Source organism: Cygnus atratus, chromosome 2 (assembly GCF_013377495.2).
Source record: "Cygnus atratus isolate AKBS03 ecotype Queensland, Australia chromosome 2, CAtr_DNAZoo_HiC_assembly, whole genome shotgun sequence".
NCBI lineage: Eukaryota > Metazoa > Chordata > Aves > Anseriformes > Anatidae > Cygnus > Cygnus atratus.
This window is the reverse complement of record NC_066363.1, coordinates 79,888,172-79,912,245: the sequence shown is the minus strand read 5'-3', so window position 1 is coordinate 79,912,245 and position 24,074 is coordinate 79,888,172. Positions and strand designations below refer to the sequence as shown.

The window sequence follows — 24,074 nt, the reverse complement described above, 5'->3', positions numbered from 1 at the left end:
ATCCTGTCTTTACCAAGCAGATCAAGGGCCATTCCTTTAGAATCACAGCAGTTTTCTGTGAGTGGATGAACTGGACAGCACCAAAAGTAGATTTTAAAAAAAAAAACGTTTGTACCTTTTTCTGTTAAGCCCCTGATGAATGTGTTGGTTTTAACAGCCTATCTGCATTGTAAGTACCTATCTTCCAGCCCTTTCTTCCTCTTTGCACGAGAGGCCATCTATAGACCAAAAACTGCAGAGCTCCAAGACGATGACTTGGTTGCATAAATATGGGGTGGATTTTTTCTAAAGCAAACATTCACCAAAAGGGCAGCAATGGGTGGCCAGGGGGGGAAAAACCCGTGTTTAGATATTGCTGTTGCATATGAGAATGCTTCAGTGCCACTCATGGAGAGTCCTCGCTCTGTGACAGCCACCTTCCAGCAACAAGTGGCACATCTGCTTTCAAGATGTGCTTTGCTGCTTCCTGACAGCCACCCAGAAATTAAGCTTTTCTCTGAACAGAAGTTGCAGTTGTGACATTTTAATTTGCTCGTTTAGTAAAACGATTACCACCCCTTCCCAAAGGCCTTCAACCACCTCATGGAACACGGCTTTTGAGAACCAGCCTCGCGGCCGCTGACCCTTGACTACAGCCCTGATCCTTGCCAAGTCTCGTTTTTGGGGGGGAGAGCAGGTTCCACGTGAAAATTGTCCCAACACCTTCTATTGTTTGGAGCCCCTGGAGCAAGCTCTCTCAGGCTGTATGGTTTCGATCTGGCGTTATGATTATTTTTACGAGTTTAGCCAAGCTGCCACTTGTACTTCTGCATCGTGCAACTTCTTCAGGGGCCTGCAGCGTACGAGGCAGCCACTCGAGCTTTACGGGCACTCTGCATCCTACGCTCTAGCAACACGGGGGCTCAAAAAGCAGCGCACCAGAAAGCATGGCTGGCCAGAAAAAGAACCCCCCCCCCTCCCCCCCACGTCATACCGGGCAGTATTACGTCACAGCCCCACATTCGCAGCAGGCACTACAGAGAAGGGGGGCAGGGCCCTTTGCCCATCCCACGGGGGTGGGGGGCTTCGCCTCGGCTCCTAGAAAATCGCGGGGAGGGGGTGAAGAAAGGGGAGGGGCGCCCAGCGGGAGGGCAGGGCGCGGGGCACGCCGTTACCTGGGCTCGGGGGCGGCCGAAGCCCTCCTCGTCCTGGTCCCCGCACAGGGCCCTCCGCAGGCGCTCCAGGTGCTCCCTCAGGGTGACCCGCTGGTGGAAGGAGAAGGCCGGGTGCAGCGAGGCCATGGTGAAGAGCAGCAGCAGCTCCTCCTGCGCGCCGAAGCCCAGGCCCTGGGCGCCGGGGAGGGGAGCCTGGCCGTTCTCCCCGGCGCCGTCCATCACCACCACCACGTCGTCGTCGTCGTCCTCCTCCTCCTCGGCCGCCTCCTCCTCGGCAGCGCCCGCCGGGGGCCGCCTTGCCGGGCAGCTCTGCAGGATGGAGTCCACCTGGGGCAGCAGGCGGTGCAGGCGGCCGGCGGCCTCGCGGTTCTCGGAGCCCAGCAGGGCCAGGTAGACGATGAGCTTGGAGCGCACGGCCGGGTCGCGGAAGTCGCCGAGCTGCCCGGGGTCGCTCAGCCCGTTGGCCTTGGCCTCCGAGTCGCGGAGGCAGTGGTAGTCCTTGCGGGCCAGGTCCTCCAGGCACGAGCCGAGGAACCGCAGCTCCAGCGGGTTGCACAGGTCCAGCAGCCCCACCATGAACTCCAGCCGCTGCGCCGAGCCCAGCACCAGCCCGAACCACTCGTACACCGTCTCCTTGTCGGTGCGGGCCGCCGCCGCGCCGGGCCCACCGCCAGCACCGCCACCGGCAGCGCTCGGCGTGGCGGCGGCGGCGGGGGGAGGCGGCGGGCCGGGGCCGGGCCCCGTCCCGGTTCCCAAGCCGTGCAGCTGGCTCGGCCTGTCCGGCCCGCACCCCCTCCCCGCGGCGGCTCCCCCGCGGGCCGGCGGCCGGGGCAGCTGCTGCAGCTGGAGGTGACAGTCCAGGGCCGCGCCGGGCTCCTTCAGCCCCAGCCCCGCGGCCGCCGCCGCCGCCTCTTCCGCCGCCGCCGCCTTGTGGCTCGTCTGCTTGAGGGGCAGCTTCATCTTCAGCATCCTCGGCGAGGGGCGGCCGCCAGCGTCCCGCGGGGCCCGGCTGCGGGGCTGGGCGCGGAGGGGAAGGGGAGGAAGGGGGGTGGCGGCGCTCAGGCGGAGCCGCCGCTCATCGCCGCCGCGGCCCTGCCGGCGCGGGAGAGGCGCGCGCGGGGGCAACGCTCCGGTGCGTGCCGGGAAACGGGGGGGGCTCGAGGGAGGGAGGGAGGGAGGGAAGGAGGGCGGCGGCTCCCGCAGCGCCCCCCCGTCCTCGTCCTCCTCCTCCTCCTCCTCCTCCTGCTGCCCCTATCGGCGCCGCCGACGTCAGCGCGCTCGCGACCGCTGGGCGGGGCGGCCGTTGGGGCCGTTAGGGCCGTTGCGGGGGGCCGTGTGGCGCTGTGAGGGGGTTGTCGCCAGGAGGAAGGGTTCCATAAGGGTGGGCGCTGTGAGGGAGCTGCTGCCGCCCTGCTCTGTTCCCAGACCTGCGGGGAGCCCGCAATCGTGAGATTGAACAGCCTGAGCAATCTCGCTTCTTGCTCCGGCTCCCAAACGTTTACATAAAGACGGTGTAACTGCAAACAGAATCGCAAAACACGTCCCATCACGGTGAAGAACAAAATGTGGCCCGCTAATTAGAATTATGCAGAGCAGCGTCCCTAAACAGCTTACAGCAACAAAGTACGAAGGGCCGCTGCTAATCCCCCCTTATCTGTCTGTCCGGGAGCTGATTGTGCTGCCATGAAAGAGCCTATTTATTAAACAACCAAGTAAATGTCATGCAGATTGTAATAATCTTGCATGCATCATTCAGATTTGACACAGAGCTTCAGTGTACTCTTCAGTGGTGGTTACAGACTAAACCATATCCTGATTTCTTACATATATTCGGTGAGTACATATACTCACATACATACATTCTGTTAAAAAATAAACTTTTAGGTAGTATATGTTAGGTTTATACTTTCCTAATGGCTGCTTTGTCCTCTTCTAGTAACACAAATAGACTTGCACCCGAATCAGCAAACTCCCTTCTTTCATTACCTTCACAGACCATTGTCACTGCCATCACGGCCTCTTCCAAGGCTTGTGACAGCAGAAATGTAGCAGGGAGCAGGAAATTGTTCTACCCTTTTCTCCCAGATTGCTAGCAGTTCTTCATCAGTTCCAGAACCAGTAAGGTGAAAAGTAGGTGTAAGAGGTCTCATAGACCCCTTTATTCTTACATTTTATCTTCCTGTGCTGTTCACTGATTAGTGCCTGGCTGGACTTGAATCACTCCAAATACTTACAGTTAATAGAACAGTTATCATAATATTCCAAGATAATATTTTCTTACCATTATGAAGCAATAATTCTTGTCTCATTGTTATGAGTTTTCTGTTTTGTTTTGTTTCCAAATAAAATCAGCCATGACTATCGCAGCAGATATACCAAGCTGAAATCATGGATTTACTGAAACATGACCAGAGGCTTCTACTTTGAACGGCTGTTTCATCTGAATAGAACTTGCAGGATCAGAATTAAAATTGTATGGGTGTTAGAAATAACATTTCTCATATTTTAACAATATGTGATTCGAATAAAACGTGACATAGTTCCAAACAGATGACACCATGGAGAGGGGAAAATGAATTTAATTTTGGTGGGAGGGAAGAAAGGCGATGAAAGTCCACTGAACCATTCATAAGTCCACAAAGGTATGAAAAATTGCACATGCATGAGGGTAATAGTTGAAAGTACACTCCCCAAGTCCAGAAAATACTTGAGCATGTGCCTACATCCATCCCAATGTGATAGTTCCCAAGCTGATGCTAAGTTTCACAACTAAGCTTAAGTACCTGATTAACTCAGCCCCTTTGTATCTCTGGTTTTCTAATGGTTTAAACTATGATACCTGAGGAAAACAGATTTGAAATATAGGAAAAACAAAACAAAACAAAACAAAAACAAAAACAAAAAAAAACAAACAAACAAAAAAAAAAACCAGGAAAGGGACTGGTGTAAGAAGGCAAAAAGAAGACAAAGATACTCTAAGTGGGCTTAGAAGCATTTCAGTAGCTCAGGGAGTTGGCAGCAAGAAGAAACAGGATAATGTGGAACAAGGACTGAAACTCTGAGTATCCAGAGGAAATGAAAGTGAAACTCAGGGCTGGGAATGGAAGAAGAAAGCAGCAGGGGAATGCACAAACATTGCTGTGATACACTGCCCTTGAGATGTTCTAATCTGATTTTCTTAGTAGCATGTTAGAGGAGATGGGAGAAAGAACTGCAACTTCTGCATGATGCATGCTATAGACTTGCAGGAAAACAAGGGCAAATCACTCAAAGCAGCTACACACCAGCTGGTTATGGTGCGGTACATACGGAGGGAATAGCCTAACTAGAGCAGCAAGTAAAGATCCCCGATAAAGGTTTGGAGCAGTTTTGCTCACTCATGATTTGCCATTTATCTTATGAGAGTTGGCATTTTTTTTGAGTAGCTTACCTTTTGTGAAACAGGTGATCATTACCTTTTAGTCAGGACTCTCTGGAAGAAAAAAGTCTTGAGAACACGACAATTTGAAATTCACTGAAAACAAAACCTGACAATACGTTATTACATTGAAAAAAATCTTACTGCTTTAATGGTTTTTGAATATTTGAGCTCATTTATTCTTTCCTTTGTCCTCTTTTTCAGGATGAGCTGAACAAGCTTATATTCCTCTGTGCATAATGGGTGCAGATGGGGCCTAGTGGCTTGGAGTAAGGCAGCCTGATGGTATGTGGAAGGGTTAGGGTGTCAGTATCACCTCTAAGGTTGGATCTCAGTCAAAAACCAAGTCAACTGATAAAATGGCGACATTTACTTAGCCATCTTCCCAAACACATAATTTGCAGCCGGATTATATTTTCAATAACGGAAAAATGTATTTAAGTGCTTGCTTTAATACTGATTTTAAAAATCTGATACCATAACTTCCTCTTCAGGTAAATATAAAATGGTATTGGCAGGAAGTCTTTATCATTTAAGATTAGACATGATGGATAGATCATTTCATGGTACGTTATTAGACAGTTTTGAAAGCTAAAGCTATGTTTAAGGAATGAGATTTTTTTCAATACGCATGTGCGGAATGAAGACATGCATTTTTCGGACTTAATGTAACTAGTGAAATTCAGAAGATGACCCATAGTCCTGATTTCATTTGCACCCTGTGCAGGAATAAATATACTGTTTTAAACACAGTTTAAATAGTTTACACATAGCTTTGGATTTAAAGTTACTGGAAAATAAGTTCAGTGTAGGCTGAGGGTGTGTCCCTGGGATTAACATCATTATGAAAGCCTATTTCTAAAGTCAAAGTTGTTGGTTATTCATTTGCAAAGGTCACCTGTCCCAGGACTCTGTGGCAAGCTGGCCAATAAAGACAATGTTACGAAACGCGGTTGCAAATTTCAGTTCACCGTTCAAGGGAAGCTGAACTGAGGCCACAACCCTTTTTTTACATTACTGTCAAAGGTGAATTATTACTATTTTCAGCTGGATGCAGACGAGAAATGTACGAAAGACTGAAACATTACCAAGCTGCTAAATTTCAGCTTGTGTGCGAACGGAGCGGGCTGCCTACCTGCACGGGGTTCCAACCCATGGTACAAATGGCAGTCTGTATTGGTTTGCTCTTATCCATGTAAAATAGTAAATAACAGTTAACGAGAATTTAGGGAGAGCAAAGAATATACTAGCACTGGGATACTCATATCATTTGCATCTTCTGGCCAGCACTTTCCCTACGCTGATGGAAATTCCACCACCACAGAGGACAGTCTGCATTGATTTGGATCACAGTGATTTGAAGTAAGAATGAATCGTGCTGATGAATTATACATTGTACCTGGAACTGGGATATGCGCAGAAAGCTACTGCCTGATCTAGGTGAGAAATCACTTTGGGGAGGACAAAGTGATGGGATTTCCGAAAGCATTCAGCTTTGGGCTTTCAGATATTGCAGAGAGGCCAGTGACTGCAGGGAATTTCAGGTGAACCACTGCTGTGGGCTTTCACAATGAGCCCATGGACGTGTGCATACAGGCAATCTGTGTGCACAGTTCTGCCAACACTGGGGTTTTGCTGTCTTGGGAAGTCCTACTTAAGTTAGACCATTGGGCACAAGGCCATTCGAGTACATCCCCAAATCAGCCCCTGTTCTAGTTAGCAGTGAAGTACATCCTTAAGCGTAGGGCAGTGAAATTTAAACACCTATACGCAGAAGAAAAGACCTAGGCCACCTTAAACATCTGATTAAAGTTAATTGAAATCTACTCTTAAACGAGGGCCTGCAGGAGGAATGTAGGTGTGGCTCCGACACGCCAGAGCCCAAGCACCAGGCCTGCCTGGAGTTAGTCATGTACATGATAATTGTGTATGCAACGAGCACCTGGGAATCAAACTCTCCTGAGAGATTTATTGGCTGGATTATTTCACCATCTCTACATTTATGCCAGCAGGAGAAGAACAAAATCCCGGTCAGACCGTAAGGAGCTACCGTGTGCACCAAACGTCCTTCAGAATAAACACGGACTCAGAGGTGCTTGGCGAAGGAGCTTTACATCCTGACCTTTAAAATGTGCAGTCACAGTTATGGAGACCAAGTGATGCCAGCGTGAGCTGCAGAAGAGTCATGAGTCACTTGTGAAATCTCTGCTGCAGAAGGAACACGTTATCCCTTCACTCTGCTGGTAGTGCCAGTCTCTTGCTGTCTTAAGAGACCCATCTGCTGCTGCCCAAATTAGACACACAGCTCTCGCCGTCACCATGCAAAGCAGTCAGTGCTCAGAGCGTAGCATTCTCCCCAGCCTGAGCCTTGCTTAGCATCTTACCTACAGCAAGGGAAACCCCCTCCTGCCAAGCGCGGCTTACGTCCCATGCACGGCCTCAAGAGAGGAACGGCTGCTGTGCAACTGCCAGAGCTGATTTCTCAGCACTGGGACTCTGCAGGTCTTTGCCAGCAAGCCCAGGTGTAGGACAAAAGGAGAGAGCTTCCTTTGGGGCAGAAGTTGCTATCATGAGCCAATGGATGAGATGGGGGTCTGGTGAAGAACCGAGCACCTCAGCTGCACAGTTCACGGTATTACCTGAGGAATTTGCTACTACTCATTTGTCTTCAGCTCTGCACACTTAGTCTGGCTCACGGCGCACAACATTGCCAAACAAGCTCAAGCTGCAGCTGACCTCAGTGTGCCATTGCTGCTTGTTTGAATCCACAGTGTATGCCTTAACCTGAAAATAATGCAGGAAGGCTTACCAGAGCAGATGTTACACTGCCATTCGGTTATTTTAAAGTAGGTTGTGAAAATATGTAAATCCAAAGAAAAAAAACCTTCACTTTAGCCATGCATGTCTCCTGCAGTATATGTATATATGTTGAGATGCTCTTAGTTCAAATTACCAGTCCTTGAAAGCTTCGACATTTGCCCTTCTGGGACGTCCAGTACTTCGTTCAGGTGTGAATCCCTGCTCCTAAAGTGGGACTTCTCCATTTGGCAACCCTCTCGAAAATAGAACAAGCAATTGGAAATCTCTTGATGGGTAGGTGTTTCAGGCTGGAGATGTTTCTCATTTTCTGCTTCTGAAGAATGAGTAGGTTGCATTGACATAGTGACATCTGTGGGAGCTTTTTAAGCCTGATATATATTTATTAGGACTTTATGGCACATAAGTGGGATGGCTTACAATCTGTGATATTTGAGGAAAAGCATCACAGAAATCATTCTGGAAAAAAAAATAGTAATTAATCAATAGATTCAATGCCTCCTCAGGAAAAAAAAAAAAAAAAAAAAAAGAATAAATTCCTGGTCCTACTGAAATTAACAGCCCCACTTCAGAGATCTTCAAAGGGCCAAGGCACCAAATTTGGTGTTTATTATCAAGCTCAGGAACCTTGAGCAAACCTGAAGTGGGGATCTGTTGTACAGAAAATATCTACAGCATCTCTGGGCACTGAGCATCAGCATGGCTCCTTGGAGCTACTAAGTGCAGCCCATGGGAAGATGGATGTGTCACCAGCGCTGCCCTCAGCTCAGCCAGTCTCCAGCCTTACCCCTCGGGGCATCGCAAGTTCCCACCTTTCTTCCTTTGGTTGGGTGTTTTGTTTTGTTTTGTTTTTGGTGGCGTCCAGTCTCAGGGGCAGCTGTGCTTCTTTTTCATAAGGAAGAAGAGTAGTTCCTACATGGAAGACATAGGGCACCTTTCACGTGTACATGGACACTCAAATCATTCTCACTTAGAGCTCAGCGCCTGCCCCTCCGCTCCACTCGTGAGGGAGCTGCAGGCCGCCATGAGGCCTCCCCTCAGCCTGCTCTGCTCTGGGCCGAACAAGCCAAGGGACCTCAGCCACGCCTCATACGTCTTGCCCTCTAGACCTTTCACCATCTTCTTAGTCCTCCTTTGGACACTCTAATAGTTTTATGTCCTTCTCGTATTGTGGCGCCCAAAACTGTGCACAGAACTTGAGGTGAGGCCGCACCAGGCAGAGCAGAGCGTGCGTTCAGGCATACATGTAGCTTGAACTCACACGTAAAAGTGATGAGACTTGTGCTTTGCTTAGCAGACAGAGACATTTCACGTGGTTGAAGCCCAAAGCATCATTCATTATTTTTTTTTGTCCTCAGTTACAGGCTGTCCGTAATAACTGAAGACAAGTGAAGGGTCACAAAATTACCCTGTTTCACCCTGCTTCCATTTCATCCCTACCTCTAGGGATGTTTTTAACAGGATATAATTATCATCCATAATCTTCTACTAACTCTTGAATATAATAGGCTGCTCATGCCTTGCTTTCTCTAACATGTATTGAACAAGCAATCAGAATTTCAAAGAGGAATACCCTTTCTTTCTCAGGAATCTGGAAAATATTACAGGCTCGAAAAGGGAAGGGAAGGGGAGGGGAGGGGAGGGGAAGGGAGGGGAGGGGAGGGGAGAGGAGAGGAGAGGAGAGGAGAGGAGAGGAGAGGAGAGGAGAGAAAAGCCTAGCTGAAGAAGCATTGGTGAAAGGCTGCTTTTTAATGAATAATTTTGAAACTTTTCTGTCAAAAAACCTCTTAACATCTTCCTCTACATTAAGTAGTTCCAGATTTACTGAATTGCATTTATCCTGTTTTTCTCCTCTTTATGCCATTTGATTCATAGCCACTCTTATGCCCTAAATACCTACCATTACATACCAATGGGCATCAGGTGCCTTTTGATGGCCTTTGAAAGGCATGCCTTTAACAAATCTGTTCTTAGCCCAGATGATGTTTTCTTGCTGTGACCCATGTCAGATCTCTTAGTCCCTCCCAGTTCCCACCTCACTGTAACTCAAGAGCAACCCTGAAGTGGGCTTTAGAACAGATTTGGAAGTGGTCTGTAAAAGATGACTGCCAGTGGCCCACTTGGTTCTGAGGAGAGTCCAGACCCATGCTTGAAGAGGGCCGATAGCTTTTATTCAAATGCATGCCTACGCAGAGTGGTGACCAGCCCTTGCAACTCTCAGGGGCCTCCATTGACTCCTATCGCTGTACCCCTTCTGGTCCTGCCACGTTGGCCAAACAAGGTTGCTTCATGTCCCTTCCCCAGAGGTCCCAAGATTGCCTGCTGCAAGGGAAGACATCATCTGTAGAAGCCAGGCTGCCTAAAGGACAACATGGATAATGTCTGGAGTGTTTCCAAGATGGGCAGCGATGCTGTTTCCAGAGCTGGTCGGCTCAGGACTCGTGCAGAGACTAGTGTGTTTGCCTGAGGTCCCCGTTCAAGGGTTTCCTTTTCTTCTGCCATACACCTGAAACATCTGTTCACCATCTGTGGTAAACTCATCCTGCCACGAATGAGCCTTCCTCCGTATTTGTGCAGCAGCCAAGGCATTGATCGAGGCCTCTAGAAAGTAATATAATACATAATAAAATACATAATTAAGAAATCCTCTCTTAGTCAGGAACACGTTTTGCTTTTTATATCTTTAATATTCCTGGTGTACTTTGAGACACTAAATGAATAACAAACTTTAATACTTTGAGTTTGCCTAAAGATGATAAAAAAGCCCTGACGATAGAAGGCTTAAATTGGAAAACGTTGTGAACATGCAGTCCACAGTGCAGCTCTCTTATCTGTCTTGACAACTGGCTTTATCACCTCCCAGAGAAAAGGTGGAAAAATCAATTAAATCAAATGAATTACACTGTTGAAACCTTTTGTGGGATCCCTAAAAAGGCACTCCAGTTCCTTGGGAAAGGATGTTCTATACCTGGGTTTTAAATCATTTCACCAATTTAACTTTTTACCAATTTAATTACTAATCTGTGTTGGAAGCTAGATGCAAGATAATTTTGCCCAATTCTTTCTTTCTCTTCCTTTCCTGTTTTAAAGGCTCTCCAGGGGTTGCCTTTCTTCAGCTCTGAACATTCTGTTTAAATACTTCAAAAAAAACTTTGAAATGTGAACATCTAGCTTGGATATGTAGCTTAAATCCAGCATCTAATGAATTCCAAGGGGTTCCCAGCTCCCTAAATTTCTCTGAACATCACACTCTGGTTAATTTTAAAATGATATTGTCCTAGGAACTCGTGTTTTTAAGCACTTAGAGAGCATAGTAATGAACACGAGAGAAAAGCCAAAGAAACGTGACAGAGACATGAGTTTCAAACTCCAAGTGCCAGAGACATGAACATCTTTTCCTTTTAAATAAGCTCTCAACCATAAAAGAAAAAAAAATCTGCTGAAGCTGATTTGGGACATGCAGCCTAACAAGAGGTTTCCTCTCACTAAAGCTCTGAAAATACTTGGACTTTTTTTGCCATCTGCCAAGCACTTTTCAAATACTGTTTACTTAATTTTAACCCTCTCCTGAGGGACCAGTAAAAAATTACTCCGTTCTTTTCCAAGGTGCAGAAATTGAAACAAACATGGTTAGACCTTGTTATTTAGGAATTTATTCCCAGCAGATGTAATCTCTTCAGCAATACTGTCTTCAGGATTAATGGTTGGATAGAGCAACAAGAGAGGACAAGAACTGGGAGATTAGAAATTTTCCAAAGGAAATGAACAGAGATGAAGGAAGAAGAATACGTAAACTGGAATCATACTCTGGAGTGGGAACAAATATTTAGAAGCTCTGTAAAATGCCTGGGAAATAAGGTGAAATCCATAGGCCCAGCATGGTAACAGGAGGTGAAGACGGAGCCTTCAAGCAGCATGTTTGCTCTGGCGGAAGCGAGGGGCAAGCCACACTGCCCATGCCAGCCCTGTGTTTCACTCAGCCCATTGCCAGGGCACAAAACCTTCCTTATCTCTATCTTCATTTCTCCTGTCTGCAAATGGACCTCATACTGGGAGCACAGGAGGTTGTTTAATGACAGAACTGAGAAACGCGGCTGAACCTCATTGCCTCCAGCTAACCAAACGCTGACACATAACTTTCTACCGTCGCCACTGCAAGATACGTATAATCGGTACATGTTTTAGCACTGTCAGTTCTCTTGTTTTGTCTTACGTCAAAGTATTTGTTGCAGTGGGTAAGTCTTAATTACGCATCTGAAGAATACATGCTCATACCATGCACCATACCATGCAACATCATCCAGGCATTCAGAACAGCGGTGGTTTTCTTGTTGGTCATAAGACCCCGTAGCTAAAGCCTAATAGCTTGCTTTCCACTGGCTTTTCTCTCCTGTGGCCATCTCAAAGCTTTAGTCTGAGAAGCATGGCGGAATTGGTCCATAGAGTACAATTAATTGTAGATTATAAATATAGCTTCAGGAACCTTGCCAATGTGATAATATTAGGCAGCGCTCTTAGGCACTCAAGTAGCATCATTTAACCCTAAGTAGTATCCACGTTTCCAAAGATGATTAGAGATGACACATTTTGACTTAAAAAAAAAGTCAAAAACTGTGCTTTTGAAAATTATGCTGCATTGCATTCAGTGTGAATTAGAGAACAATGTCAAACCTGAGAAACATTGCTTTTCATAAAAAAGTATTGTTTGAAATAAATTCTCTATCAACTCATATTGCAAAGAAAGCAGCAGAAATGGGACATGATGTTAGGAGTTCTGTATTCCTAAACTGCATTGCCTGACCCTGCCAACAGTCAACATGAAGATCCATTTTACTGCACCGTACCACTATAAAAAGAAGCTTAAAATGGAAGCAAAATAATTGGAACCAGTCAGAACTTCCAACAAAACGTATTTGCATTGAAAAATGTTGTTTTGCCAAGGCTCAAGCGATATGTTGGGATACATTATTTGTGATTAAATCCTTAATGGTGTCTGAAAACTGGCATTATCTTCCTACTGCCAAGCAGGCATAAGCAGAAATGGGCTTTTTCAATCTTGCAATAGATGCTTCCGCACAGTTCTGCTGCATAAATATAGTTTCCAAACCTAATGCAGATTGATAACATTTCCAAACAATGGGAGAAATTCTTGTCCTGAGGCTAGCTACAAATTTTGCTAATGTCTTCTTCAAAGTCCATTTACATGATTAGAAGGGTGCAAAGTTGCTGTTGTATAAATGAGAGTAACTCAGAACATTGGGAATATCATCTCAAATGAAGCTTTCATATACACCCACAGCATAAGTATTTTATAAACTTTGCTGTCACAACCTTCTTGGCACAGAAAGTCACATCTATAAAGGAGACCAGCATAGGTGCCATCAAGGATCAGCTAATAAAGCAAGAACCACTGAAAGAAATAGACCTTGTCCCATCCTTTGGATGAGCATTTTACATGTCAGAACTTCTGTCCTTCTTGGAAGTCCAGAAAAGCAGTAAGTTCTGAATACTGTTTATTTTGCAGATGTAACGTGCATGCATATTTTGGTGGAAAATGCTGCCTATTAGCCTCATGCTGTCTAACACAAAGGAGGGGAAAAGTCTTGCAAAGTGCTGCCTTGGACCTTGCTGGAGGGAGAAGTCGCAGAAAGGAAAACAGGTTGCAGTGGTTGCAGGAGACAGTTACGGGGAACAGCGTGAACCAAAGCACATGAAGTGTAGTTAACAGGTTTCAGCCACAGAGGGAGGCAAGACAGAAAGGCTGCGAAGAGGAGAGGGCAAGGTTAAGAAGAAAGTGCAGGCCAACAACTGTCTAGTGCTCAGCAAAGAGGCCTGAAGATTGCTCCCACACTCAACCTGTCTGGATGTAAGCGTGCTCTGGGACAACAGCGTGAGCTGCTCCAAACCCACTTTGGCATGGCCCCACCTTGTCCTAGGTGGAAGGCTCTCACCTGGTCTTCTCCATCACCACCGGTGCTTTTCTGATCCCACTGCAAATTGGTTCAGGCAGCTGAGCGTGCAAAAAAAAAAGTACTGTTTCATTTTATTTTAAACTTGGCAATTATAGTTTTGCATCCATTACTTTTCTGTTTTGATCTTCGAACTCTCTCACCATCAGACAAACTTTATGTTGAGGCAAAGCAAGTGTCTGGCTAGGACTAGACCTGCACTTGTTCCAGCTCCGACTTACACCAGCTTAAACCATCATGGACACGCATCATGAATGTTTTCCAAGCCTAGCATGAAATCTGCAGGTTTGGGACAGTGTTAGTCAATTTAGAGCTATTGCTAGCTATACCCTGGAGATCTCTTCAAGGTCGAAACTAATTCTTTGCAGAGACGACCAAGCAGACATCACTGATATATGAATAATTAGATACCACATTGCAGTTTACTTTAACTGACAATTTGGTTGGTGAAGAGGACATCTTCTATTATGCATATCTTGAACTACTCAATCTCTGTTTTCAATGTTCTTTGCTTAAATCCAAGCAAAACCAAAGTTTTTTCTGAATCCCAGCCCACCCATAATACTGAACTGTCAGAGAAAAATTAAATATTTTCATTTGTGCTCCCTTTTAAGAGAAATAAAAAGAAGAGCATAGTTATACCATATTTGTATGTGCTGGCACTCAGGGAAGTCATCCTGCTCTACTTAAAGAGCAGCAAAGGCAGGGTTTCTTGGTTTAGATAATTAATGCACGTGTAGCCATCCTTAGAAGTACCCACTCCCTTTTGGCTGGCATCATACCTCCCCGTGCATCCTTGTCTGAACCTCCCTTTCCACCTGTTGGCAGGCAGGGACGTGGCAACGGTGGCGCTGCAGTGGGACTTGAGAGCAGGTGATGGGACACCAAAGCCCTTGACGGTGCTCAAGTGATGTGGGTTTTGCATCAGGGACAAGGGTAAACTAACTGAGCATTTGGACAGAGGTCATGGATATGTCCCATGGGGATAGAGGGTAGAAAACACACGAGGCATGCTGTCACAGACAAAGTTGTTGGGTCCCCTTCACTGGGTTTCCCTCATGTTTAGCTGTGCAATTTGAGCACAAAATGGTTGCCACCATTCACCTTTGCTGATTTCTACACTGGTTATTAACTGGCGTAAATATAAGTGGCTACAAAAACTGCACCGCTAATCCAGTAACAACACACAGAAAGAACAGGTACATTCCTGCAAGACCTTAGGATATTCTATGATTCTATGAGTTGGAAGAGACCTACAAGGATCATCAAGTCCAATTCCTGGCTCCACACAGGACCACCCAAAAATCAGACCATGTGTCTAAGAGCGTTGTCCAAACACTTCTTGAACTCCAGCAGGCTGGGTGCTGTGACCACTGCCCTGGGGAGCCTGTCCCAGTGCCCAGACACCTTCTGGGTGCAGAACCTTTCCCTAACACCCAGCCTGACCCTCCCCTGTCCCAGCCCCACGCCGTTCCCTTGGGTCCTGTCGCTGTCCCCTGAGAGCAGAGCTCAGCGCCTGCCCCTCCGCTCCCCTCGTGAAGGAGCTGCAGGCCGCCATGAGGCCTCCCCTCAGCCTCCTCTGCTCTGGGCCGAACAAGCCAAGGGACCTCAGCTGCTCCTCATACGTCTTCCCCTCCAGATCCTTCACCATCTTCATCATCCTCCTTTGGACAAGACTAATGGCTTAAGACTTTGGACAACTCTCTAATTACTTTATGTCCTTCTTACATTGGTGAACCTTCCACTCTAAGATCTTAAAACATTTTACAAACAGCGATATGGTAAAGCCCAGCACAGTCAGGTCATCCTTTTTTCACCTCCTGCTGCAGACAAAAAGTTGAGGTGCTGAGAGATTGAAGTGCCTTGCTCAAGCTGTAGAGGCACAACCCAAACCAGCAACTCCTAGCCCTCAGACCACCCAACAGGCACACCCTTCTTCCCTGAAATAATGTCTTGAAATGGGAAGCAAGAAAAGAAAGCTGCTTCAACAAAATTGTAAGCTCAATTTTAAATTGGAGTAAGTAGGTAATGGGAATACGAGGAACTGGATAACGCACATGAAAACAGTGAAGGAAGGTAACTAAAGAAGGGTGGTGGGATTAAACTGGTGAGATATTCTCCTACTCATTGTACCAATTAACTGTCTGGCAGAAGTGTAAAGGGGACAAATATTATGTGACATGCACCAGCTAACTCCAATGAGGGTAATAACATCACCAGAAGCGCATGGGTGTGAGCTGAGAATCAGGACTGGCGGGTGGAGACCCGCTGTCCCCACAGGGCCTGCTGCCGGAGGGTGACACCAGCCCTGGGCAGAAACATGGCGGGGCCTTCATCGTGCAGCCCAGGTGTCCTCACAGAAATGGCGGCCCAGGCCCTGGCTGGAGAAGGACTTCGCTGTAGGACAGCCCAGGAAAAAAAATAATCCAGACTTGCAGGCCAATTGATAAGAGAAATGAGTGTTTTGTTGTTTTTTTTTCCCTCCCCTATCTTTGAGGGAGGATCCCTGCCTGTCACTTTTAATTAGCCAAATTATGGCTGTCATTGCATTATGCAGCTCATTAAGTACTAGGAGTCTGCCTCAGATATTATAGGGAAATTACAGAGCCAGACTTGATAAGATTCCTTTTCCTAACCAGAAGAATATGATATTTCCCTGAAGCAAACCTTTGTTTCATCCCAGCTCATTTTTAATCCTGCTTTACATCTTTCTAATAATAACTAAGGACTTCAGTTTAGTGGTGCTGTTCTCAGAAAATAATAAATAAATCAATAGATGGACAGGCCTCTATTACCAAGCATACTGACCTCTCGCTCTTATGGCCGGGATGGTCAAGTACTACATACCTTTGCCTCAAGATACCTTGCACATAATGTCTTAATATTTTTCTATCAAAGGCATACGACCATTTACTTCTGCAGTGGAAATTCCTCCCCCTTGATGGGGTTTATGAGGTTTTGCTTATAAATGTGGCAGACGTCACTGTTGTAATTCTTTCCCTGTATAACAATTTATCTATCTATTGGAGACAGCTGTCAGACAGGCTCCAGTTCCAATACAGCGTGTTACAGAAACAGGCTATACCTTCCCACAACGACCATATTTTTCCTTACCTCGCTGTTGCTCTAAAGAAATCATAGATCCAAACCTATCTAAACCATTCCTACTGTCGCACACGTTTATACACAAAAAAAAAAAAAGAAAAGAAAAAGAAAAAGAACCACTGAATAAAAGTGTTTTTTGAATTCTGTATTAAAATCTTATTCCATCCACAAGAGTTGATAATGGATACCTTTCAGCTACTCTTACTCTCCAGAAGTATTTAATTACAGAAGCCTTTGGGATCTCAGGCAAGTGTGCGGGTCCTGTTGTATTCAGCACAAACGCAGAACAAAAGGATGACGAGTGCGAAGAATGGGTGTAAGGCCAGATGCAATGGACAATCAATGGGTAAATACATGGAGGCAATGAAGTGATACTCACCAGCGCAAGATGTCCTGATCTCAGCGCCCTGGTGGCCTAGCCCTTATAATTTCTTTTTATCAGCATCGTAAAAAGACAGGGTGTTTTAAGGTGAGCAGTGAAAGCAGTTAATAGAACAGCTGCATACATTCCTTCGTTAAACTCCACTACAGTAGGAAAATTGGCATTGGAGAAAATCTGATGGTGTTTATTTAACTAACATTTTCAAAAGTGGGGACAGAAAGGTCTGGGGGACACCAGCTTGGAGGGCTTGTCCTTTTCGTAGGGACAGGGATGGTGTGGCTCCCAGCATGAGAGCAGGAGATGGCAGAGGGAGGGAGGAAGCATTCCTGAACCAAGACTGGGGAGGACGGCCAAGGGGGAGCAGTTGGAAGGGAGGTGGAAGATGGACAACATATGGCAATAATATTGAAGGGGGTGGGAGTGAAGTGCTGTGTAATGCAGGAAAAGGAGCACAGAGGAGAGAGGTCAGGTGGTGCAGACCCTGGGGAGAAGCTCAGCTCGCCCAGCACATTTCAGTCTGAAGAAAGGATGACACACAAGACGATGGGTGCAAGGACACCGATCAAGGCTGCATCCATGTTGCATAAGATCAAAGAGCAATACAGCTATACCTGTGAGGGGCATAGTGGCCACCTGCATCTCTGAAGCTTTGCCTGTATTCCAAATGCATTTCCAGGGATTGCTACTGAAAACAAACATACTGTTTACTTTCTCTTTCCCCTTAGACATACCAAGTCTCCCTGGGAAAATACGGTTAACTTCTATAAAACCATCAGCATGCTGTTTAGTAATTTTAGTCCCATCCAAGTCCTGCTATGCAGTTAAAAACTGGACCACGTGCTTCCTGTTAAAGCAGAACATCGTGTCCCACCTTGGAAAATACACTACATTTGAGCGTCCGCATTTAGTGGGGCAAACTAATAGGTCTGGCAGGGCAACAAATGTGAGACCTCTACTACACAAGCCACTAATTTACCAGTCTTGTAGATAAGATATAGACCAGTCAATAAAGCACATTTCAATTTAGTTTTCTTCAGGGGAGAAAAATCAAAAGAAGAAACCCAGAAGAAGAAAAAATAAAAAAAAAAAAAAAGAGATTTTGGCTCCTGGACATCTATCCGTTCATTTTCAAAGTCTGCTTTTATTTATCCTCTGGTTTTCATTGATCTGTGGCGATAAATGTGCCAGCTGAGAGAATTTAGTTTTAACAGACAATTTTTCTTCCATCTGCCAAAAGTGATCAGGTTTCCTCTGTGAGCAGTGCTCAGGAGTCTTCAGTCAAGTTGAAATATATCTCAGTTCAGAGGATTATAACCAAATTAAATACAGCTTTGCTCTCAAAGATTATTATTATTTTTTTAGGATCTCTAGAATACATTTTCATTCCTTTTCACCCTAAGACATACAGATTTATTGTCAGCATATGGTGTTTTCTGAAATCCAGCACAAGTTTCGTACTGCACCTTCACATACTACAAACCCTCCTTCTCCTCTTCCCTCAGCCTGCCTGTGACTTCCTTCCTCACCCTCCTCTGCCAAACACCTCCTGGTCCCCCTGCTCTCACCTGCTGCTGCCATTTCCAGACCCAAGCATTCATCCCCCAGCCTGCTGGCACCATCACCTTCACGTGCTCATCCCTACAGGTCCCTAGCATGGGACAGGATGAGTCCAGAAGCCTCCACAAGACCCTTATCCAACAGCAGATACCACCTGGGCCCTACAGGCTGCTGGGTTGCTGCTCAGGAGCCTCCCAACTGACTGGCACGAGGTGAAAATTAGCTACTCACCAATCTGCAAATCAAAAAAAGTGTAAAACTACTGCTTAAAAACAACCCACCTCCTCCTTACTGCTGCTAGTGAATCACTTTTCCTCTTTCCCCGTTTGTTTGTTTGTTTTTGTTGTGTGCTTTTTTTTTTCCCTCCTCAGCCTCTCTCAAGATATATTTGGGTATTTTCTGACTGCAAGCATCTCAGAGTAAGCTTCTCCCATCCCAAAGCTTTGAAGCTCCCTTTTACGACATAGGAGTTAATTCAGTGGCAAATCCCAAGGAGCAACTGATTTAAACATCGTTTATGGAAGGAAAGTGCTTCTTTTAGCTTAGATTTGATGCATCTGTGTGTAGCCATTCCCACCCACCCCCCCAAAAAAACCCCATGCACTCAGTGGTTGAAACAGCACACCACAGCGTGCCACATTTGCAGTGTGGGCACCGGCACTTTTCATCTAAATGCTGCGAAGCGGGAGCCCACGTACTAGAGCTCTGGCATTTGCATACCAGTACATCTGAGTTCTCACACTGGGACTTCTGAATTTCACACGTGACTGACATATAAAAAGTGTAGGTGCATGCATGAAGGGAAACACTTGCCAAGAACGTATTTCCACGTGGGCTTTCCCCGCCTTGTCTATTTTCTATCCCCTGTGATGAGACCTCCCAACCTGTTTAAATCAGCAGGCTTATGTTTTAGTGGGTCAAGTGGCCCAGTATACAAAGCAATGGATAAGTTAAGCATTGATTGTGCTTCGGTAAATCAGGAATTACTTGGGGGTAATTAGCTAAACATCACCTAGTCTTTACTGAAAGGGAGTTGCTAGCTCAGACCACAAAGGGAATGAGGACTTTGTGCAGAAGTGGCTACTTTTGCAGTTCTATTACCATTATTGCCTGGTTGGTTAATGCAATTAGTAGCATAAATCACATTAATTTCATGCGGCAATGGTAAGTTAATGCATCTGTAAATAATGCTCAATACTGTATGTAAAAATATTTAAAAAAAAAAAAGTATGAAATTAAACTTCCTGCCATTATAGAAATTCAATTTTAGTGTACTGGTGGAAACCTGACAAGAAAAGCTATAAAATTAGTGTGAGCAGGTTACTAAAAAATTCCTATGACACCACCAAATGTTTCAGTTTTAGAAGGGAAACATGTTCAGCTCGCAACTTGACTGTCTCCGCTTCTGGCTGCTTAATACCGCAACCTAAATATCGCTTGATCAGGGCTAATTGGGCTTTTTGTATGCAAATTCCCACAGTTCAAGTAGGAAAGTGCAAGCACTTCATAGCACATGCAGCCAGGAGCTCTCAAGCATCAGACATCACGGGGGCGAGTCGAAGCCCCAAGGCTCAACACCAAGCATAGGGGGGTCCCTGGCCCCACAGCCAGGGGGGAGACGAGCAGGGTGCCCCCACCCCAGCCACACATCAGAGTGCTGCTGCTCCCTGCCATCCTCCCAAGGAGGAGGAGGAGGAAGGAGAGGACGACATGGGCCCAGACAGCAGTTGTTTAGCTTGGCCACCCTCACCTCCCGCCGTTTTCCCTGGCAGCATCCAGTCATTCCCACAGTAAGCCCAGTCTGGGCATGAGATGCTGGTGTTCGGCTGCTGCTCTGGGTGTAGCTGAAGTTTTCCTGAGGAGTTCAAGCCCATGTTTCAAAACCCTTTACAGCTTTGGCCAGACAGGAGCAGGTCTCCCTGGCAGGGGGAAGAAAGTGGCTGCCCAGCATCCAGCCCTTCTGCTCGCTGAATGGCAAGGGCCGCATGGGAGAAGGTGCGAGGGCTCTTCACAAAAACCCACAAGAATCTCATAGCGTAAAGTGTTCGGCAGCCGGAAACACAGGACTGGAGCCAGCTCCCCTGGCCGTGAAAACCATTACTTAACAATTTCATTCCCTTCTTTATGGGGGTAGACAGAGATGTGCAAAAGCACAGAGCAAATCATTCATTCACATAAAAAAAAAAGACAAAACCCTCAAGATTTTAATGAAATCCATAAAACGTAAAAAAAAAGAAGCACATTTGTCTGTAAAAATGTTTTCATAGGATCACTGTGTGAACTGTGACTCCTGCTGATGTTTTTTAGGTCCACGAGCAGACCGTGGACTCACAGTGAGCCCTCCTTCCCTGAGGAGCCACATTGCGGAGAATCGCTTGGACAGTAGGAAACACAGTTCGGATACTGACAACTTGACCTAAAATGGGTTTCCTCCATTTCTTATTTCTGGGTGACTTAAGCCTTTGAATTTTGACAACAATTGGATCATAACTTGTTTTACTTAAGTCACCACATCTCCTTTTCATGTAAGAGATGCAGAAGACAAATCTATGGTCCGCTTTATCATTCCTCAAAGAAATAAAGAGGGGAAAAAAGTATCTTGCTGCATTTCAAAATGCACAGTCTCTTAAAAAATATATTTCATAAAAAGTAAACAATGGGTAGACTCACATCCTTGCTCAAAGCCCATAACAAACAGCACACGTACACACATACAAACCTGCAAAATGATGCAGCAACCAAACCAACACAAATCATTACTAGCAGCGGCTCTGAATCATCTGGGGAAATGTACATCAGGATCGCTCCCAGAGCAAGCATCTGTAGCTGCTCGGCTCTTTTTATTATCAGAGAAGAGTTTGATGGCAGTAGAGCGAGCCACGCTTTTATTATTTGTTGCACAGATGCCCCGTGGCACTGTTTTATGTAGCCATCCCCATTAGTTTACGCACAGAGATACCACGTCACTCAATACCTGCACCCTTGCAATATCAGAGATAGGCCTGTAGGATGGAAGGCATAACTTCGTTAGCTCAGCCAGCAGAGGGAACTGCTGATCAGCACTAATTGCTTGCACTGGTCTTGTGTACATCCTACCCAGTGCAGTAAACACCTTAAGTTATTGTAGTTTTTGTATATGTATTTTATTTCCCTGTGTGCCAGGCAGCACGTCACTCAGCCTGTGCCAGTGACGCACTGCCCCTGGGGCCCTCATCTCCTCTCACCTTCACCCCACGGCTTCCTCCTTGGAGCACAGCAAGCTCTGGAGCCCGTCATGCACAATGACATTTCTGTGCCTTTCTGACCACTTGAGTATTTTAGTCAGAACTTGAACTTGGCTGAACATGCAGAGTCCTTTCCCTCACCCCCCTTTTCTTCCCCTCCTGCCCTGCCCAATGCAATGCAGCCAGCACTTACACAGAGAGTTAAATCCGGCAACTCTTGTCCAGCCAAGACACCACAGAGCCAGTGGCAGGTTTAACCTACATGTACTGCAGCTCTAAGGGACGGGGTTTAGCGATGGGACTCAGTAGGTGAGGCTGATGGATGGACTGGATGATCTCAACGGTCTTTTCCAACCCAGACAATCCTGTGATACCCGGTATGCAACCAGACTGCGAGCCCCTTCCCCACCTCGCCAACACACTTGACATCTTCCAGTAGCACCAAGGGCTTCCCAAGGGGTTTTTGCCACCAATGCAGCTTTCATGGCAGAAGAGCAGGTGGGCTGTGGCCATGTCAGCTACACCTCTTCGATGGAGGACATGCAGGAACCCTGCAGCAGCTCCCCACCACCCCATTTCCTGCACCCAGAGCAGAATAACAAAAAGGCATAGGTGAGCAGAGGGCCTGGCCTCCTGCTTCCAAGTAAAGTCAGCAGGGGAGCTCAGTTTGGAATAATATAATGAATTAGCCTGGAACTGGGCCAGGATTCAAGTTACGCTAATTGTGGGTTTAAAATTAGTGTAATGCTCAACACCTGCTTCCTTCAGTCTTGAGAAAGGTGCCTGGGAAGGGTGTTATGTCTGATTTGTGCTTTTACAGCCTTGAGAGGAAGGTGCTTTTACCACGTGAAATTAATTGCTCAGGAGCTGTCCCCGGGCCCTCGCAAGGAATTGGAGGGAGTTAAAAGACAACAGCTGTAGAGTGAATAAAGGCAGGAATAAAGCAAATAAAGGTGGAATAAAGGCAGCACCTTGCAGGAGTAGTTTTAATTTTCCTCATAATGCAGCCGTGTTTAGCCTAGGAGTTTCCCCATCTCCTTAACCCTTCCTTTTCCATTACATTTTATGTAAAACAAAAAACCTGCATGTGCCAAAGCCCTTTGAGGGTTTTTGGGGACAGCTCTGTCTGCAGTCTGGTGGCAGCTGCCACCCACCGCGTGGCAGAGCGCACGAGGCTCTCCTACCTGACCCTCCTGCCCCGTAGCCATGGACTGGCTTACGGCTAGTAAATATTACTCAACCAGAGTAGCTGTTTTGGTGCAGGTGTAGTCATTGTCTTTCTTATTTCTTGCAGCATGTTGGTGTGCTTCTGAGCGCCTCCTGTGCACTCTACCACACCTGAGTTCTCCGCCTTTTGGGGTGGCTTGGAGCAGCTGCCATTTTATAAAGGAAAATAACGAAACCTAAGAAACACTTTTATTTGCTCTTTGCAAGCTTGGCAGGATCCTTGGTCAGGAGGGAACAGGGATTAACAGCCTGGTGTTTTGAGTCTGGCAAGTCTATACCCCAAAACCACAACACGTTAATGTCTTGGAGGCTGTCAGGTAGCCCAATGTTGGACTTTAGGCAGTGGAAACCATCTGACTTGCTGTAAATGCCCCTCACTCACCCCTGCTGCATTAATGGCTTTAAACTGAAAGAGGGTAGATTCAGATTAGATATAAGGAAGAAATTTTTAACTCAGAATTTTACTTACTAATTCTTTGCTGTTCAGCCTGGCCTTGATCATTTCCAGGGATGGGGCATCCACAACTTCTCGGGGCAACCTGCTCTGTGAGGCCCTGGCACAGGCTGCCTGGAGAAGCTGTAGGTGCCCCATCCCTGCAGGTTTTAAGGCCAGGCTGGATGGGGCTTTGGGCCATCGTGTTTTGTCAGAGGAGGTGGCACAGGACAGAGCTGGGAGGGAAACTGCCCCGGGCGGCTTAACCCGGGCCAGCTAGTTAAAGCACTTGTAATTTTTACACTTGTTGATGCTATTTCAGTGCTCCATCTGTAACATCTGGTTGCCTTAGATACACGAGGTAACTACGGCAACTAGATATTACAGGGAGTGGGATGAGAAATGCAACAACACTGCTGAATTTGTCAGGCTCTAAAATAGCTTTTCTGTGAAGTAGGGGCAGGTGCAGAAGGCACGGCAGTGCTGCGGGGCAGTGAGTGGCAAAGGTGTAGTTGTGGCCTGAGGATCTCCAGCACTGGGCTGCGTAAATCTCTGGAGGCATCAGTCCTTGACTCCTGTTTGCAGCCAGTCTGCTGGCCAAAGTGATTTAGCAATGCTGGCAGAGCTCAAAGGGAGGTGCCCAGCATTCATATTGGAGCAATTTCCATGGCAAGAACATCAGTCCCCATCATTCCCCCCAGAAAAGGAAGGAGCTGGGAGCTGCAAATTTTTGCTCCCCAGTTTTCTGTCTAAGGGGAGGAGGAGGAGAAGGGAAAGGGTTGTGCTAA

The 24,074-nt window shown here is 46.5% G+C and overlaps 1 protein-coding gene across 5 annotated transcripts in view; it reads right to left on the bottom strand.

The window, feature by feature from the left end:
• ZCCHC2 (zinc finger CCHC-type containing 2) overlaps positions 1-2,123 on the bottom strand; it is a 43,500-nt gene extending 41,377 nt beyond the window's left edge. For all 5 annotated transcript variants that reach the window (XM_035552751.2, XM_050708940.1, XM_050708941.1 and 2 more), the window contains exon 1: positions 1,155-2,123. In XM_035552751.2, coding sequence (XP_035408644.1) covers positions 1,155-2,123 — 969 coding nt within the window. The remainder of the gene's footprint in view (positions 1-1,154) is intronic.
• Positions 2,124-24,074: the final 21,951 nt, after the last annotated feature.